The 19,787-nt window shown below is 48.0% G+C and overlaps 1 protein-coding gene across 9 annotated transcripts in view; it reads right to left on the bottom strand.

Annotated features, from left to right (window-relative positions):
• Positions 1-19,787, bottom strand: part of grip1 (glutamate receptor interacting protein 1) — a 187,332-nt gene that overhangs the window by 111,664 nt on the left and 55,881 nt on the right. For 5 of the 9 annotated variants that reach the window (XM_077005011.1, XM_077005010.1, XM_077005015.1 and 2 more), the window contains exon 1: positions 209-730. The exons of 1 other annotated variant lie outside the window; for it this stretch is intronic. In XM_077005011.1, coding sequence (XP_076861126.1) covers positions 209-341 — 133 coding nt within the window. In that variant the 5' untranslated portion in view covers positions 342-730. Of the gene's footprint in view, positions 1-208; positions 732-19,787 lie in introns of those variants that run through there. 3 more of the 9 variants (XM_077005019.1, XM_077005018.1, XM_077005009.1) reach the window with 2 other exon arrangements.

Genomic DNA, 19,787 nt, shown 5'->3' with positions numbered 1-19,787 from the left:
CACACAAACACACCCCCCCCCCGCCGTGACCCGGTCACGGTCCTTCGGGTTAATGAGCCATGCAAAAGCCTCTTGATTCACAGCCCCTTCCCAGAGCAGGATGAAGTCTCCCGCCGCGTCTGAGCCAGCTGGAGGTGAACGCTCAACAAAGTGGTGCGGGTGCCGGAGACCCGCTTGGTTGCCGGCGGGCTTGTTTCGAGGCACTTACTGTGCAGGTGCTCTGAGGCGTAGTAGTACACGTCCTCGTAGCCCTCGTGGTAGTCCTCCTCGGGCCGGTACTTTTTACCCTTACGCCGGCGGGACCGGCGGATCTGCCTGACGAAGCCCAGGAAGCGATCCATTGGCCGGCAGCGGAGACGGGCGAGCCCGCCGATCCGGACTCAGGCCGCCACGCTCCGGACACGGCGGTGCCGCGGGTGCTGAAGCGGTGGATGGAGGGGGGTTGCCCGTTTGTCTGTGCGGCTCCTCTTCACAAAGAGCGGAAGAGCGATCTCCCGGAGAGACGGAGAGAAAGAGGGAGGGAGAGACGGGGCAGCGGAGGAAAGGAGGGAGGAGGCGAATGCTAGCTGTCTGTCTGCTGGAGTGGAGGGGACGGGTCAAATATCCGCGGGCCGTGGTGCATGCGGGCGCTCCCCGGAGCTAGCTGCCTCCCCCAGAAGAAGAGAGTGGAGCTCTCAGCCTAGCCTTCAGCTTCCTCTCCGCTGAGTGTGTGTGAACGCCAGAGAGGGTGTGCGCATTGTAGAGTGTGTGGAGAGGGGAGAGGGAGAGGGAGAGAGAGAGAGAGAGAGAGAGAGAGAGAGAGAGAGAGAGAGAGAGAGAGAGGGCAGGGAGGGGGGTGCACACTTCTACTCACACACACACACACACACACACACACACACACACACACACACAAACAGGCAGGCACACTTCTTCTGAGAAGGGAGAGCAAATCTGAGAGGAAAAGTTCAAAGGATCTTGCAGCCAGGCAAGGAATCCCAGAGTTCTCACTGCCCCCTTTGCTGGTCTCCTGAGACCCCCACCCCCAACCCCCTACCCCCACACCGAGCCCAACAGGGAGGTGAGGTGTAGCAGCTACGTGTCAAGATCCTGCCTGTTTACAGCACACCACATGACCGCTATACAAGAAGAGTGACAGAGGCATTCCAGACGCTGCCCTGTAATTTACCTCGGAGACGCGCTAAAGGACACACAGAGACGTGCTGGAACTGGTGGGTGGTGGAAGGGCTTTTTGTGCCAGCAAACAAACAAAAGGATTGCAGCGCCCTCCAGCAGGAGGGAGCACGCGCTAGCCCCGCATTCTCTGGACGCACGCCGAGGCGCTAACGGCATTAGCGGGCCGGAGCAGCGCGCGCTAATTGGCCCGATAACCGTCGCCGGCCGCCTCGGCCCGAAGTCGCACGTGGCGCCGGCCCCCGCGGCAAAACCGGGCGCGTGTCTGGCCGGCACCGCCTCCCACACCCGACCAGACGTCTCGGGCTGCCGCTCGACACTCTGCTAAACATTGCGGGAGAGGGATTGTGGTTTGCTCGCCTGACCACTGGAACGCAGGCGAAGCCGTCTCAAAGGGTGAGGGAAATAAAAACTAACCCCACGCACCTCTGACTATTTCTCTAAACACAGCCAGACACACAAACACAGCGAGGGATTTACCTCGTTATTTCCTGACCCCGTAGCTGGAGTGTTTTTTTCGATCAACAGCGCAGTACTATACAGCACCTCGGATGTCTGGTGGTGGCGGAGGAGGCGGTGGAGATTGGGGTGGGGTGGTGGGGTTGGGGGAGGGTGTTGGCCCGTGTTCACAGCAGGGACTAGACACCCAACCCAGGAGACAATGAAGCACTCACCGCAATCGCGTTTCACATCCGCTCATGCAAGGACTCTGCGCCGGCATGTTGGAGAGAGGCTGTCCAAACGCTGCCTGTGTTCAGACACGCACGTCCTTACGGGGGTCCATGCTGTCTGTTTGTCAAGTGTAGCGAGGGGGGAGGGTCTCTTTTAGTGCTTTCTCTTTGTTGCACACATAAGCACTGAAGATCCAGTTTAATCCCCACTGCATGACTGCATGGATTAGCATCGCTCAGTTGGCCTCAGAGAGGTCGTAAAGACACTGTCAAGAACGCTTGAAAAAACCACCTTACGATTCCTCTACGTGCCGTCTGTAATGCACAACGAGAGGGACAAGCAGCCTAGCAGAGAGAAGACAACGTCAACAACACAAGCAACGTTTACAATAACAGCAGCGCGCTACAACAACTCACACTTTGAGGATCCACTTCTAAAATGCTGTAGACGGCAAACATATCTGGGGGAGAAAGTAATGCAAAGGCTACAGGGGTTGCAACATCTGCTCCTGGGAAAACATATACGCCACCGTCAGGAGACATGCACTTGTTTATCCAATCTGTCTTCCACCTGGAGCAATCAAAGCGCTTCCTGCAGATGCACGCTCGGTCCGGGGGAACGGGAAATCCCAGACACGCTCGCGGTAGTGGGAAGGGAATTTAATTAGCCGCATGCATCTGCAATTCAGTTCCTCCTTTGTGGAGCGCCACGGATGTGCCTGGCATGAAGGTTGTGTGGACGGGGAGGCGGGCTGTGTGGAGGTGGGGGGCGGCACTTGGCTTTAGAGGCGGAGGTGAGCGCGTGAACGCACAAACCTTCTCCCGAGCAGATCAGCGCCGATTCATCCAGATGTGAAGATGCAGCACAGGCTCACGCTCGGGAATGCAGAGGAGGTGGAGGGCCCACAGCTGCCGCCAGCCGTTTGGGATAAACCTTGTTTCATAAGCCTTGAGCTTCTTCTGAGCCCTTAGTCTACCGCCCCCCCTCCTCCCTCCTAACCACCCCCCCACCGCCCCCCCCACTCTCCCCCACCTGCCCAGTCCAAAACATCGGCCTCCGCTCCACGTCCGTGCCTCGGCAAAATCACACCTCGGGTTGAGCGGCCAACGCTGCGGTGGAGACATTTAACACGGAGGAACAAAGACGGCCTTAAACGCGACTGTGCAGGAAACAGGAGCGAGCTAGGAGGAAACTCAAAGCACCAACACATTATTCACTCTCCACCCAGTCGCAATACCAGCTCTGAGCTACTTTGTTACATTGTGTGTTAACTCTGCCGATGAATAAAAAGGCAAACTGTACCGGGGAATAACAAGAGACCAAAAACTGAAAATGAAATCCGGCGTGAATGGAAATGGCGTATTGGAAGGCAGGAGAGAATTCCCGTGGTGGAGGGAAGCATTACGCTACCAAGCGCATATTCAAGCAGCGAATATCGCTGATAATATATGGCACTGCCGAGTCGAGCTTCGCACAAACAAACGCACGTGTGCGGGCCGATCAGGGGTGCACTCTTCTTCTTTTGCACTACGGCGTGCACGGATCTGGCTTCACTAATTCACGAGTAAAGGCTTGGTTGGAGCTGTGCTGCTGTCGGTGCTCTTAGCAAGCACTACAAAGTGTCCCCGCTTTCATTTCCAGCTCGGCTCTGTTTGACGTTTGCTTTCGCAGCAAACTCTGGACGTGCACTGCTCAGGGTTTGTGTGGGTGTGCATGCATGTGTGTGTGTGTGTGTGTGTGGGGGGGGGGGGGAGCTTTTTGGTGGGGAAGAGCACAGATTATGCCGAACCTGAAAGATATGACAGGCACAGTATTGTCAAATAACGGGATCCAACCTGGAGAAGCTATGAGACAGCAGCAGGGTGTTCAGGCTTACAACATGTAGCCCTGGCTTAAGGTTTATCTGTGGTGCTGTCTGGGTATAGCAACAAACAAACAAACAAACAAACAAACAACCCCATTTCAGAACCTTAGGTTGGCTAAGGACACTGCCCAGGCTGCTTATAAAGAGCACACATCCTCATAGGAAGGGCACTTGCCTCTCTTGCCCACCATCAAAGTAATTGCACATCATGAGCAAATAACAGTGTATAGGTCACTTGGGAACAGGAATGTTCCTTGTTGCTAGCTGCATATTCCACTGTATTCAAGATCAGGTATGTGGTATGTCGGTGCGGATTTCAGTATTTGTGGCACAATGAAATTCACAGTTCAGACCAGCCCCATTGCTTGCGCTTCTAACAGTCCACTGTCGCATCAACCAAAATGGGGAGAAATTTCAATTACCATTCATTTAAATAGTGGAAACTGTGCAAACAGTAGCACGTCACACCTGGTGGAACCTGAGCGATGTGCGACGCTCCTTCAAGGGTCGTGGTCTCCCTTGCGGCTCCAAGGCCTGAGCCGGACCTGTGGAGGAGCGGGCGGAGACGGCAGGAGCGGGTGGAGACAGCAGCTGAGGACGGGCCCCGTCTAATCGCTTCCGTCCACTGACCCCACGAGCACATCTGTGGTCAGAGCGGTTCGGCCAAGGGCCAGAACACACGGGCTGCCGCTACGCCACGCAAGTCTCCTAACGACCTGGCCCGAGATACGAGAAGAATCCTCGCCGGGGAGCTCGCTTTACGTGGAAATGGATTCCACATCGGATCTCTATCAACTTCGGGTTGCGTAGTTAAATGTTTACCACAGTCCCACTCAGATAACCCAGCAGAAAGTCAGGAGAGAGGGGCAGATGGAACTTGAACAGAACATGGGGTGGGGGTGTGTTACACAGATTGGTGAAATCACATTCAGATCAGGGCGTGAATGAATTCCAATTGGAATGGAGCACTGGCCTGTGGCAGCGCTGGGGACGAATACACAGCTGCTAGGGCTTCACTGCGGCAACACGTTTCGCTGGAGCAATCCGCTTAGCGCTTGGTTAAGAGGAACAGAGTCTCCCTGATCTGCTGCAGGTTACAATCATTTTTCTTGAAAGATGTTTTTGGCAGAGTTGAGCTCTGAGTGAATATATTTATTTGCCAGCACAGGGCTTCAAGATACAAACTCCGTTCACAAGGACGGTGGAAGGAAAGGCATGAAAACGTCGTCTGAAATTTCAGCGGAAGTGATCTTCCGCTCACCGCAGCTCTGACAGGCCAAGCTGACAGGTGCAACAAAACCCAGAAAGATCCAAGCCAAAGCCCAACTCAAAACAATACGGCAATGCAGCACATATATGCACAATCACTCAGCTGTTTATAGGTTTAGAGCAAACGCAATGTCGGCAAGCAACGTGTGATAAATGGGAGTGAGTGGGTCGCACGACATCCTCAGGGACCCCGCACCCAACCTCAACCCCACCCAAACCCCACCACACACCACCCATACTACAGTCCCTGTGTGTCATCTCTGACAGAGGGAGGAATCTCGGGTGACAGACCTAAATAATACATATACGTGATGCGACTTTGGATGACAACTTACATAACTGGCATGTGATGATGTCTACTGGGAAACATCAGTGGATGATGACATCATGAGGGTTGGGTAGAGGAGACAGTCTTGTAAAAGGTACTATACATTTTTAGATACTTTCTTTTACACTTGTTTTCAATTATTATTATATAATACACAACTATTACCTGAGCCGTTGTGACTAAAAACCGAACAGTGAGTCCCCACTTAACGTCGGGTCTGGTTAACGACAGACCGGAGTTACGACCGACTTTTGGAGGTGCATGGAGCAGTGGCAGCACAGTGGAGTGTTGTGGGGTGTTGTGAGGTGTTGTGTACGATACATTGTTAGTTTTTTTCTATACTGTATTTACGATCAAAGCGTATCTAAATCTAGGGTCACGCTTAACAACGAAAACTGCTTTACGACGGACTTCTCAGTCTCTAAACCCGTCGTTAAGCGGGGACTCACTGTATATGACATAAATGTTAAAAATAATTTTAACCTGGTATGGTTGTCCTGTATTCCTGCCATGTGAGGTTTTTGGTACCAATGATAGACCTACGTGTTCAACAACTGTCAAAAGTCTTTATGAATCACGTGAAGTTACAGAGTGAGGTCTGTGAGTGCCGAGGTGCATGGCGTCTAAAACTTTCAGACGCTCTGCTGACTCAATAGCTGCAGACTTCCAAACCCCCGCTGGCAATAACGTCGGCAGGACGACGGCATGAGCTCCGAGGAGTGGGTTACCATGGCTGCGCTGCTGCACGAAAGCATTACATCACCAAGCACAATGCCAAGCGCGGACAGGATTGTTGTGACGCCGGCACTGGCGTGGAGGGCGGCAGCTGTTGTAGCCACAAAGCGGGGACCGACTCCATACGAATGCCTGTGGATTTAGACTGGGGGGTCATTAAAGTGAGTCCCGATACTTTTGTCCATAACGTGTACGTATAAGGTCCACATATATTTGATTCATGGTGCGTTATCAGATCAGAAATAACTGGAAGCGTGACTTAGCCTGTGAACTAGTTTGATCCTGCTCAAAATTGCTGAAATGCCATAAGTGTGATGAACATAAGAGGAAGGAGTAAAAATGGGAGATCATGCAGTCTCAAGTATTCACTTTCAAGTTTAAGATTGCATTAGTGACGATGGCAGAAACCCAAATTTCAAAATTCCATGACCGGCTCAATCCTAATGCATGGCTGGTCTTAATGTATTAGTCCAGTGTCTATTACCAGAAGAAGGGAGGAACACTCTACTCAAGAGTAAATACAGCCTGCATGGCTCATCAGCAATCAGGCTCCATTCTTGCATTCCCCTCCTTGACTGTGATTAGCATAAGCACCTTTCAGACGTACCTCAAGCGTCATTTGTGTGGGATGAGAGAGGAGCCCAGAGCAGGCTGAGTGACCATAACGGCAGCTAACTTTCCTCTCAACATTTCCCCTTTCCTAACGTGTCCTAGAACCCCTTCGGGGATTGTTCGCACACCCCCAGGTCACCTTTTCTCGTCCAAAGGCAGAAGAATTTCATGGCCATGGCTACGAGTCTGCTGCATGGCACTGCAAGGCAGGTGGTCGACCTTTAACCCCAGCTTGGCTCACAAGTGTGAACGACATGCTCAAGCAGCGGGGAGCCGATGGCTGAAGCCCACAGAACATCAGACGACATAGAGAAAACAAAGACGGTAGCAGAATGAAGCAGGTCAAGACCAGCACAGCAGAAACACTCTGGAAGTTCAAAGCTTCGGCGGGACGGAACAAAACAGGGGATCACAGCAAAGGATCACAGCAAGACAGCTTGCGAGGTATGGTGCACAACCGTCGGGACCGCTCAGGGTGCCCGTTGAAACATAACGCCTTTTACTGCATAAATATGACCGTCGTAGCGTACGAGATCCACTCTGATGCAGCTGTACCCAAGATTAGCATGGGACAAGACACCCCATAGAATTCGAGATCGGTGGTAAAAATGGCACTCTCTAATTCCTACGAATTATGACAAGCTCAAACAAATAACAGCACTGGCCAGATTTCACGGATTAGTGCATCTTATTCATAGCTGCATTCTTCCAGCTGTCACTCGAGTTGACACAAATCTGAAGCGAACATCTTGCGGCAACAACTGAGCAGTTTGAGGATTATCTTGTGCACTCTTGAACTTGCTGTATAGTAAAATGTTTAAAGTGTCTGGCAGAACCATTATGGGCTAAACTGGATGGGCACAGGGCACATATACAAGCAAAGAGAAGAGTAGACCGGATGTCCGAGTTGAAGCTACTACAGTAAACACATAATCATCTTTCTGCATTGGGGACTTGCGTGTCAGTCGCTGTGCTTTGGCGGTTCCACTGATGTATCCCTTTGATGTGCCTTACCTAATGGTGTGTGATGAGCACATGTGCTACGAGACAAACGTAGAAAATTGCATTAGGGAGAAATCCTCCCTTAAATTCAGTTTGACATCATCTTACCTTCCCAACTGTAAAAGATTCATATCTTCAGACCTGAAGATGCAAAGATCCTCAGGCCTTTATCAGTCCTAACAGGAAACCCTCCACACTCTCCACTGCCTCCCTGCAGAGCAGACGCACAGTGGTTCTCTGTATGACGGGGCTCTTCTTCAGCCAGCAGACTGCTTAGACCCAAGAGTCAGTACGCTTGGTTTGGATCACCTGTGCGAAACTTCTGACTCAGAGACCCATTTTAGAGCTGGAGGACCCTCAGAATAGCGAGCAAGACACTCTCCTCGCTCTGTGTTACCAACTCGTCTGAATGAGTGTGGTTTAAGAAGCGCAGTGGTGATAGAAACCCCTTGAGGAAGAGTCATCATCATCATCTCTCCACAGTGACAGTCTTTCACATTTCAAAACAGGAGCTGCCCTAACACAGGCTCTTCACTTGGACAAAGTCAAAGGCCTTGTCTTCTGATGACGAGCACAGCTGCTGTTTGGCAGGGGTGTGTGTGTGTGTGTGTGTGTGTGTGTGTGTGTGTGTGTGTGTGTGTGGGGGGGGGGGGGGGGGGGGGGGGGGGGGGGGGGGTTGTGTCTCCATTGTTTTGGGGCCATTTTACATTCATCTGAGAAGGCAGTGACTCATCTTCCCGATTCATCAACCCACACAACCCACAGGGATTACGCTGAGAGAACTAGCTCAAGACCCAGGTCAATACTTGTAAGTACACAGAAAAGCAACACAGCACACTTGAATTTACGGCCATTTCTCATTACTTCTTCCTAAATCCCAAATACTCATCATTTTATTATCACAACATTTTTACTGTTACATTTAAACATTATTACTATTAATGTCCTCATAATTAAACCCATTAGGGCCAGGACAAAAAAAGGCAAAGGCACTAATGAGTTCCTAGCAGTGAAAGACTAAAGCCTCCAGAAGCGACCCATCCAGCGCTGAGCAGGAGCAGCACACCGCCACTACCCAACCAGGCTGCAGCGAGAGGCCCTTTGATCTGAGGACGACATGTCTCTCCCGTAAGATCCCAATAATCCTATTAACCATCGCCGAAAGGAGCCGTCCTAACAATCAATTAGGGGACGAGGAGCCCAAGCCGTCCCGGGACCCATCTCCCATTCTACCATAACATGGACACCGTGGACAGATGGACAGTTTCACTGGCTATGTTCACTCTCACAGGTTCAGGCGGGGAACGGCGATGGTGAAAACACTTCCGTGCCGAGACGGGGAAATGGGAATACAACACTGGTCGTTTGCACGACCAAAGAGAATAATGCATACGCAGATAGCAGGTTAATTTGCTTTTTACCCAGATGGGTGTATTCCAAAAATTGTTTGTGCACGTATAATAAACCTTGTGTGCCTTATATGAATAATCTTTACTAATGTAAATGAGTTCTAAAATCCATACCTACATACATGGATACACACATTATATATATATATATATATATATATATATATATATATATATATATATATATATATATATATATATATATATATATATATATGTTGATATTCTAACAACATAATAATAATAATAACAACAACAATAATAACATTAAATCATTAAATGACTGTTGTTGTTATCTGTTATCTGTTGTTAGCTTGTCAAGGTGACCTTGTCAACTAGCACTTTTTACTTTACTGAGCATAAACCATAAACCCTTTGCCATTTATCGCTTATAATTTAACTAGCAGAGCTGTTAAAAGCCAGCTTTTGGCAGTATGACAGCAATTAACTTTAATGATGATCAGTCACAAAGCAGCCAAACAAACACTAAAATAGTGTGTGGCATGAATCTCGCACCTCACTCATGCACAACTACACACAAACACACGCATACACACAAACACAAATCCAGCAGTCAGGCAGTGCTCAGATTAAAATGGCAACAAGGGCATTGTTATAGCACCAATCAATGAAGCCTCACAGCGTGTGTAATTAGGCTGCACTTTAGTGAGATAACCTTGAGCTGCCCGAGGAAGGCAAACTATTTCCCAACTCAGGTGAGTCAAATTTGAGAAACATTATCACTGGCATCCCCAGTCTGCCAACTGAGTGGCATCCAAGGGGACATATCAATCCCCACAAATCAAAATGAGTGGCATCTCTCCTAAAGTCACTGTGGCTGAAGGAGTGTCCTAACCTTCCGAGCAATACACAGCTATTCACTTTAGTCCACAGATAAAAAGGCTCAGGCTTAAATAAAAGAAATTCTTCCAAGATGTCTACTGATGTCTCTTATAAACGATTCATTTGGTGTTTTCGTCTACCATCACTCGCTTCTATTACTGTACCATATTCAAAGGGCAAAAGTCAACAGGACATCAGAAAGACTGAGAACACCAGAAAGCAGGAGAACTGGTACTGACCATTTGGATATTTGCTTTGTGAAAAGCAGCCAGCTGCTCACCCAGCAAACTTCAAGAGTCCAGCAGTTAACATTTGCATTTACATTTTCTGTATTTAGAAGATGCTCATACTCAGAGCAACTCCACTCATAGAACATATCCTAGCCAGTACAGTAAGCTAAGAGTCCAAAATACCACAAAATACATAAATCTATGTTGATACCTCGATGAGTTCTATATCAAAACAGTAAGTGCAATACCATCAATAAGTACTAGAGTTTTCAGCTAATCGACTGAAAACTCTAGTAGGATTAATGGTCATTTAAATACTTTACAAACAGATGGATCTTCAGTCTGTTTTTAGCCACTGGGCCATGCATTCCACCATCTAGGAGCCAGAACAGAGAGAATAGTCTCCAAGCTTGTCTTCCATGAGACTTGAAGCATAACTTCTCAAGCTAAGATGGACTTGAATGTACAGATGTAGCTTGGACCACCATCGTCATGTAGGAAGGGGCGGTAGGGCTTGTATGGAGGGGCTGGTCTATTTTTGGCTTAAGATGTGAGCATGATGTTTTTAAATTCTGATGTGGCCAGGCACTGGAAACCAGTGAAGGGAACACAGCAGTGAAGTGATGTACGAACTTTGGAGGGTTGAAGGACAGCCATGCTGGTGCATCCAGGATGTAGAGGTCTGATGGCCCACAGAGGAAGACCAATAGCAAGTTGCAATAGTCAAGCTTTGAGATCGCCAGACACTGCACAAGCACCTTGGAAGTGCGCAAAAACCAATCAACAAGAACTGTTCTCCAGAGTTATGCTGGGACGTTCTAAATAATTGATGAGGTCATGGGGAGGATTTGTAGCTCCTGAAATGAACAGATTCTTGGTTTAGTTTTGGTCGAGCTTCAAGTGTTGGGCTGTCATCCATGAGGAGATGTCTGTCAGAAGGTGGGAAGGAAAATATTGGGTCTCAACAGCATAGAAATCATAGAAGAAGCCATGATAAGATATTACATCACCAAGACAGCAAGCGCAAAGAGCAGAGGGCCTAGTACTGAGCTCTGGGGGACACAAGTGAAGAGTCTGCATGAATTGGATGTGAATCCTCTCCATGTCTACCTGATAGAACCAGTCCTCCAGATAGGACTGGAACCATTTCAATTCAGAGCCAATATTGGAGAGAACAGAAAGGACGCTGTGGTTCACTGTGTCGAAGCACACAAAGGCGAAGCAAACTCACAGAAGGTACATGATTTGTTTTAAAACAAGACACTTATGAATCACTTTCAGACACTAAATAAAACTTACTGACATTTAAGATCTTAATCAAGAAAGCAATAGATAAATACCCACAACACAACTGAATAAAATCCAGCAACTGATCAGTCATATAAATCTCTGCAGATGTAGTCAGCAAAAACAAGCTGAAGATCACTCATACCTATGATTAAAAAAACAGCAATAGATCAGACCTATATATATATATATATATATATATATATATATATATATATATATATATATATATATATATATATATATATATATATATATACATACACACACACTACATTATAGATCATCCACTAGATCAACCACCTGTCAAATGCAAAAACCTTCTACCAGCTTATCATACTGCTTGAACTATGACTCTAAATTCCATCAGACTTACCATGACAACCGCAATTTTCCATGAACATCTAGAGGACAAAAAGCATTTCGACATGAATGTATTTGCAAGGTGTCAATATGTATATTCAGTTTCCCTGAATACACAGGGATTCAGTTTCCCTGAGGTACACTGATTAACCTTATCAAATTCAATTACCAATTTACTGAAGTGTTCACATGCTACATTCTGCAGCCCAAACTCCAGGAGCAGGTTCTCAGATGGCTCCAGCACTGGGTGACGGCACTAAGGAAGGTTTACCACCACCCTTTGTTCATTCAAGGCAGCGGAGGACGATGGTGTGAAGTGACTGCCACTGGTTCCACGAGGTCAATTTGCTCTTGTTAAGGTGTGCGGCACACTGATCTGATCAGACACGGTGAATTATTGGAGCGGCGGGTCATCACGCTGCGTTTGGCTTTGTCCGCTGTTACAAGCGAGAAGCCGAACGGGGGTGGCAGGGTTGGGGGGGTGGCAGGGTTGTTGGGGGTTTGAGACAGAAAGCAGGGGAGAGATGTGATTGGCCAATCCCATTCAAGTGTTCCCATTCAAGAGCCAGTTTCTCTGGAACACACAGATATAAAACTGGAAAAAAAAAAAAAAAAAAAAAAAAAAACTAATCCTTGAGCACACTAAGGACTCCTAGCATTTTCTCAACCAAGGTTTTTTTTTTTTTTTTTTTTTTTTTGGAGGGGGGGGTCCCATGATGCAAGTATAGTCTCAGCATGCAGCAGACCGAAGGAGAAAAGCATATGTACCAATAACTTCAGCTCCAGTAGACTGCAGAACGAGAGAGTTACTGGGTGACTAGGAGAACCGTAGCAGTCCTCTTCCAGGCGGAGTTCAAACTGCACAGAAATCTGAAGCGAACCTTTAGTTGGAACAAGCGGTTGGGGGAGAACAGCACAGCCGCGGCGGAGAGGAGAACGACTCCCCAGCTCGCTGGCATTTCACCTGCATTTGATTACACTCCTCCACGAGAGCCTCCTCCTCCAGAAATACCTCTCCTACATGTTCGTATCTCTGTCAAATCGCTGTCTTCCTTTATTTATCAAGCTTCTACCTCTGCTCCAAGCATCACACTTCTCCCGAATACATAATGTATCGAAACCTCCTAAAGCCAGTCTCTCCAGCTGACAGACACTGCTGATGACCCAATACACCACACATGCCTTCAGTGCTTACAAAAGGAAAAAAAAAGTTTGATGTGGAGATTGAAAGGTGGATGTTATTGTTTATGCTGAAAAGCTTAGGACAAACTAAATCTTGGATAAAGGTATCATCAAGAGGCAAACACCTACAGAGACGTTTGACATACACAATTTGCATGAGATCAAGTTTGAGAATTTTGTAAATCCCCTAAACAGGCACTTATAAAGGCAAAGATTATACTGGGCATGAAACATCCTTACAAAATTACAAATAAATCAGGCCTAGGATAGGAGTATGAGTGTCAAAACTAGAGGCATAGATGATATATTTAAAATGATTTATTTACCAGTTTAAGTCAGAGGCAACATTATATTACTCAGTAAATTAAAAATCTAGCCCAGTCATCTCAGCACAATCATCATCTAAAATGATATTTTCTGCAGAAGAACAATGCAGAAATATCAAGCTGCACAGTGTTACCTGTTCTGAATACACTTAATCAACCTTAGAGTTAAAACCAACAAATGGGCTACAATAAACTTTAATATATTTTGGGGCAGAACCCTGCAGGGTAAAAAACAGACCAGCAGCATGTGTGGTGTCTGTGTTGGAGCTGGGAAGTTAAACGACCTGAACACTGCTATGGAGGCTAGAAAGCCTGTAAAGTTCCTCTGTGCAGAGATAATGAGAGAGAGGGAGAACAAGAGAGATAGAGAGTGAGAGAGATAGAGGGCTAGTTAAGGAGATGAGTCTGGACTGGATGAAGAGGGAGCGGAGGTGTACTTCCTGAAGCCCTCACAGATAAAGTCTTCAGAGTCATCTCAGAATGTTTGCACACAATTATGCAATGATGTAATGGCCACAAATACTAAGAGAAAGTGAGTGTGTGTGTGTGTGTGTGTGTGTGTGTGTGTGTGTGTGTGTGTGTGTGTGTGTGTGTGTGAGAGAGAGAGAGACTTATGCCAACTTTACTATAATTCATCAAAAGGAGAGAGCACCCAGAGTGGCTACAGTAAAATGGCTGTTAGGCCTCAGTTCATCTATATGGGTTATCAGCTATGGTCAGGCCATAATTACATTCCTCTCTTAATGAGTCCCATTCTTCAGTCCATAAAGTTCACACTTCACAGTGTAGCAGTTTCATGGAACCTGCATTTTCATTAAAAATGGAAGGCTACTGAAGTCGGAGCAGGCTGTGGCCAGTTCCCTGGGCTTCTCCAGCCCATACGTGCGGCCTTGCCTCTCATTATGGGTCAGGACGAGCCGTTCTGCTCCGCCAACGTCCACCGGTTCAGTGGATACGCTCTGCTGGGCTCAGTGGTATTGTCTGCCCAGTAGCCACAGCAGAGGGCTGACCGGAGTATTGCACATAGAAACAACAACAACAACAACAACAAAAACAAATACAAACAATATGACATTTGGGGTTTGGAAAGAAGGCGGCGAGCGCCCAACTGTATTCCCAGCTGCCCTCATTAGAGAAATATTACTCTGACAAATCAGCGCAGGTCTGTGATGTTGCGTTGGCCACTGATTAAACACTGATAGTGCAGGGGCATGTATTCAGCACCGCGGACAGCGCCCGGCGACCGCGCCAATGTGGGCAGTTTCTTTATTACTCCAAACACAGTTATCTATGTGATGTTGGCACAGCAGCGTCCCCCACCGCTGGCGTGGAGCAGACTGGGTTTTACCCTGTGTGCGCGTCCAGCACAACAAATGCACAACAGCACAACAAATGCGGAGATATTAAAACAGGGATTTGGAAAGCTCGCAACTCTGGCCAGTGTCCTGAAGGGTGATTCTGACTGCAGACTGACGGACCTCCATCTCTGCTTACTGGAACTGGGCTTGGCTTTCGATACACGCTGCCACCACAAGTTCAGACTGGCATGAATTATTTGCGTTTAGGAAACAACATGCATATTCAATCAGCCCGGGCGAACCCTCCAGAACCAAACTGGATCCCGGCGCTCAGACTTTGTATATTAATCAAGCTCGAATATTTTTTTTTCCTTTTATAACCGCCTGCGTGACGAGCGAGTGCGAAGTTCGTGCCGGCTGCTCTCAGACGAAATCTGATCCGGCGGCCTTCTTTGGGGACAGGAGGAGGAGGAGGAGGAGGTCACGGTGGGGCGCGGCGGGACGCAGGTGTTCGCGGCGGGACGCGGGTGTTCGCGGCGGGACGCGGGTGTTCGCGGCGGGACGCGGGTGTTCGCGGCGGTGTCCCGCGGCAGAAACGGAGCGCGGCGCACTGGGGGAGGTGGCGAGCGCGGCGCGTGAACGCGCTCATCGCCACATGCTGCTCTCTGAACGGCGAGGCGCAGGTGCACACACTCTGCAGTGGCTTCTCCGCACACACATCTACAGACGCTCATTCGTGTGGAAAGCTGTCGCGGTGCATTGTGGGATGGTGTCTCCTCCAGGCCTTCTGCCATCTTCTTCCCCAACATGCCTATAACATATTTACACAACAAGGATCCCTCCCACCAACACAGGGTTTTTTTTTTTTTTAAAGCAAATGTCATTTTTTAGAAGTAATGCCTACGTGACAAAATGTCTCAATATCTCCACAAAGAACCTCATCTTCAATTTTATTTGTAGTTCACAGAAGCTATATGCAACAATTACAACACTGCCTGAGAACTATGCAGAGGGATCCTTAACAATATCCCTGTCAGTGGTGGATGGCTAACCAGGCTTTATGTCTTTATGTTTGTGTTCATGATTCATACATTGACTAAATGAGTAGTGTTTTGTCACATTAGTTTTCAGCAGGATGCAGAAGTCTGCAGTGATACGCAGAACGCAGCAATTTGAGCTGATTTCTTATCCAACTTGAAATAAAACGAGACCCACACAGATGTGTCCAATTACATAACGGTAATTAAAGCTAGCAGGGAAATTAAGTTAAGTAAAATTACAATATTTAGCCGGCGTATGTAGGGAAGTAAAAGTAAGAACATGTATAAATTAAATTAAGTACTTAATGTGGCTACGTATTTGGACTTTGTCATTAATTCACATCACTGCCTCGTAGTCAATCCCATTATTCACTTCATACCTTTTAAACAGCTATAATTAGCCCAATGGCACATCTGGAAAATAACACATCCATAACTGGCATCATTTTGTGCAGCCCAGCAAAAGTTCTGGAACATGAGGTTTGATTAGCTTAGTCAGGTTTTCCCCTCCCTCACCCCAAATTAAACACTTCATACTCAAGCATCTAGACTACAATTAACTAAAGTTAGTCCTCATATCCATCTTCTGCTATACATCGTCATAATTATGATGCTCAAAGACATCATTCCATGACCCAGTGTTGCTCATCACATTTCCAGCCACTTATTTCGTTTATGTTCGTTTGCAGAGTCTCTAAACGACCATGGTGGGTTTTGGACTCACAATTCAGATGGTCCTCTGGGCCAACGGCCATGAAGACAGGGTCTCTAAATAAACAAACAAACGATATCGGACAGATGAATCGGTTATGGGTTGCTGTCGGTTGCAACCCTGTTCCAGCATGCTGGGCATTAGACCCACACTGTGCATGTGTTGGGTCTGTGTGTATGGTAACTGAATGCATTATGAAACTCAATAGGAGGAATCAGAGAAGATTCTTAACACAACACAAGTGCTGTATCAGTTTTCACTGCAAGCCATGTGCAACCCTAATACCACCACCCACACTATTCTTGAGGCTGCACCTGGCACTGGCCGTTACATGAGTTCACCAAGGTGGTCCAGTGGGGCCATTCACATGACCTCTGACCTCTTGAATTTCACAGGTAGTTAAAAAAATACCCCGTTTATGGTTATTTGGTCACATACAACTGTGTGTTCTCATCATGCTGTGCAGTGATGAAAAATTCTTTCCTGCAATCTGTCATTCAATATTCTGTAAAACGTGTTTTGGTTTGTAGACCCCAAAATAATATTCCAGACTGTTAAGACTGTGCAGCTCTTTTTTGGAGGTTGATTTAACCCAGTATTTAGCATGTTTATAGGAGCTGGGAATAATGAGTGATCCAGTATGTCATTAATCTGTGCTGATAGGGTTCTGACAGCAGGCTTACGGGACACCGCTGGGATCTAATAGTGCCAGTGCAGATATGCCAACAGTGTTAAGCACACGCCCACCAACACCAGCAGAGTCTCCCTAAGACAGACGAAATGACAGGACCCTTTCTAATAAACAAATTAATAAACAAACCTTTTCCACATTGACTCATCAGAGTTAACTGCAGCAATATTGCTCAAAAGTTGTTGCTTATGAAACCCCTTTTTGAGCTCATGGTGCTATAGGTTCTACTCAACATGATATTTAGCATGAAACCAAAGAGATATATGTCTTAAACAAAGGGTCTCCAAACAGGAGGATCGTGTGGCAGGAAGCCCCCAGACACCCGTGTTTACTGGTATGCTAGTCCGTCTCACCCAAATCACTTTGGGCGTGTTGATATGCCTGGGGTAGCCCAATGACCATAAGAGCGCTTAGGCCACACGAGTTCCTGGGGTGAAGGCCAGGAGAAGTGCCGATCCGATCCACGACCCTCGCCAGGACCCGCTCCTCTGGGCCTCATCGACATGCACACTTGCGCTCGACCTTGAGGCGCGCGGGAACGACCTGCCGCGCTCGAGGCGCGAGTGGCACCATCGATCCCGCACAAGGAGTAGGGGGCTCGTCTGGACCGGAGCAGCACATTAATCACGATGGCGATGGAAATCTGCTGAACGCTCCAGACGGCTAGGTGAGGGCGGGTGGGGCAGAGCAGGAGGGTAGGGGCAGTTGGGGTAGAGGGCAGGTGGATGACGAGTGATGGTCGGGGGGTTGGAGGGAGAACGCCGGTGCTACGTGCTAATTTTGAATTTGTGAGTAAAAGTAGAAAAGCTCATGTGTCTCATGAAGAAAAAAGAGCCTCTCAGGAGTTTCTCTGAACAGGTAAAGAGCTTTCAGAAGGCTTTGAGGAAGAGACTGCCTCAAGTATCCTGAAACCCAGAAAGGTGCTTGAATGAACCGTGCTAAGCAGTCAGAGTGGGAAAAGTGCTTTAATCTCGACTCTGGTTTATAATAACACAACTCAAGGGTGAAAGCGAGAGTGCTAATTAACGTTAGCCACACACTCAGAATCCTGCTTCACCGAGGGCGGCAGAAAGGCTCTAAAACCTTCTCTGTTCCATCAAGGAGGTGGTGAGGTGCTCGGGCGGACGGCGTGGCCTTGCGTCACGAGCCTTCTCACGCCTTCATCTCAGCTTCCCTCACATATCACTGGGTGGAATGAGTGGAGGTGATGTTCTCCACACAACAGAGCGTGCTAACGAGGGGCACGGTGTCACCTCGGGACCGGGTCAAAACCCTTCCCCCCTTTTTTGAGGGCGTTTCCAGGGCGGTCGATGATGTGTGTGGAGCAGGGTGGAGGGGACTGGGTGGTGGCACTCTTCACAGTGAGGCGGTTTGCGGACCTGCTCTCTACAAGGCCGACTGCGCTAATGCGGAGTGACGGTCGTGCGATGCACCTGGCCGGGACGCCGCACGTGGGCTGGCACGTGTGCACGTCTGTAGCTACCGTTCTGAGACAGCATCCAGGAAGTGATGGAACGCTCCCTCCCTCCGACAGTGCTGCCAGACCCCAGACACTCCACATCACCGACACAGCACACGATAAAAGTCCCTGTGAACTGTCTCTCGCTATTTACTGGGCCAGGCAATGTGGGCACAGCGATAAGTGTGAAGGCGACCGCTTTTAGTGTGGGGCTTGCAGGACACTGAACACAAATCTAACAAGGCTGGTTACTCTTGGCTGAAGAGTGGGACAGAGTCCTCATGCAAAAGGGCTTGACATCTGCTCAAGCACTCACCAATGTCCCAGACCCCAGAAAAACCTACATAGAGGTAGTAAGCTAAGGAGCACGATAAAGACCGATAAACGATAAAGACCCTAACACACGTTACTAACACACGTGGAGTAACAGGGGTTTTCTCTTAGTGTATCGTGCAGTTATTCATTCAGAAAAGTCACAATTTCAGGTTTCAGAGGTGAATAGAAGCTCACCCAGTGAACCTCACTATATAAAAACACTGTTGACGTGCAAGAATTTCTCAGACACACATATTACATTTTAGACTGTGGCATTCTAAATCTCAAGGTCATTTTACAATATCCGTCAAGCAGCAAAATGGTTCTCGAAAAAGACTTAGAGCAGATCTGAGTCTCCTTTCAAAACACGAAACCAGATATCCAAGCAGTTCCGTTCACCCCTTCACACATTCTGCAATGATTAATGCATAATAATTTTAGGCGCAATACATCTATGATGCCTAATTGCGAAGCTAAACCCAAATGATGTATATGTCCAAAACATCCTTGTTTTCTCCAGGCGCTACGCTAGGAAACCCATCTGTGCCATTATGAATAGTTTTATTTGCAGGCTGTGGAAGTTTGATGAGAAAAGTCAGTGAAGGGTAGGCACTCTATTACACATCTCACTTAGCCTGGGGAGCTCTGGGCTCATGCCAGTTGCTGCAATGCAAAAATTAGACTAATCTGATTTGGCAAAAGCACAGATCAATAAATATGATTACTACGTGAGGGCCGGAAGAGGAACCCTATCCATCTTACCATACGACATGGCCTTGAGGAATTCCAGGGCATCGTCTTACCTTGAATATATTAACGCCGGCTGCGGACCATCTGCTCAGTGAGCGTGAGCGAGATGGCTAATGAGGGAGAGAGGGGACGACCAACGCACCCACACGCACGAGGATGAAGGATGCAGACATGGCATCACCCCCGCACTGCCGCCTGCACTGAGACCGGCTGGACGAAGCCACTGC

This window comes from Brachyhypopomus gauderio, chromosome 5 (genome assembly GCF_052324685.1).
Source record: "Brachyhypopomus gauderio isolate BG-103 chromosome 5, BGAUD_0.2, whole genome shotgun sequence".
Classification (NCBI taxonomy): domain Eukaryota; kingdom Metazoa; phylum Chordata; class Actinopteri; order Gymnotiformes; family Hypopomidae; genus Brachyhypopomus; species Brachyhypopomus gauderio.
This window is presented reverse-complemented; position numbering and strand designations above follow the sequence as displayed.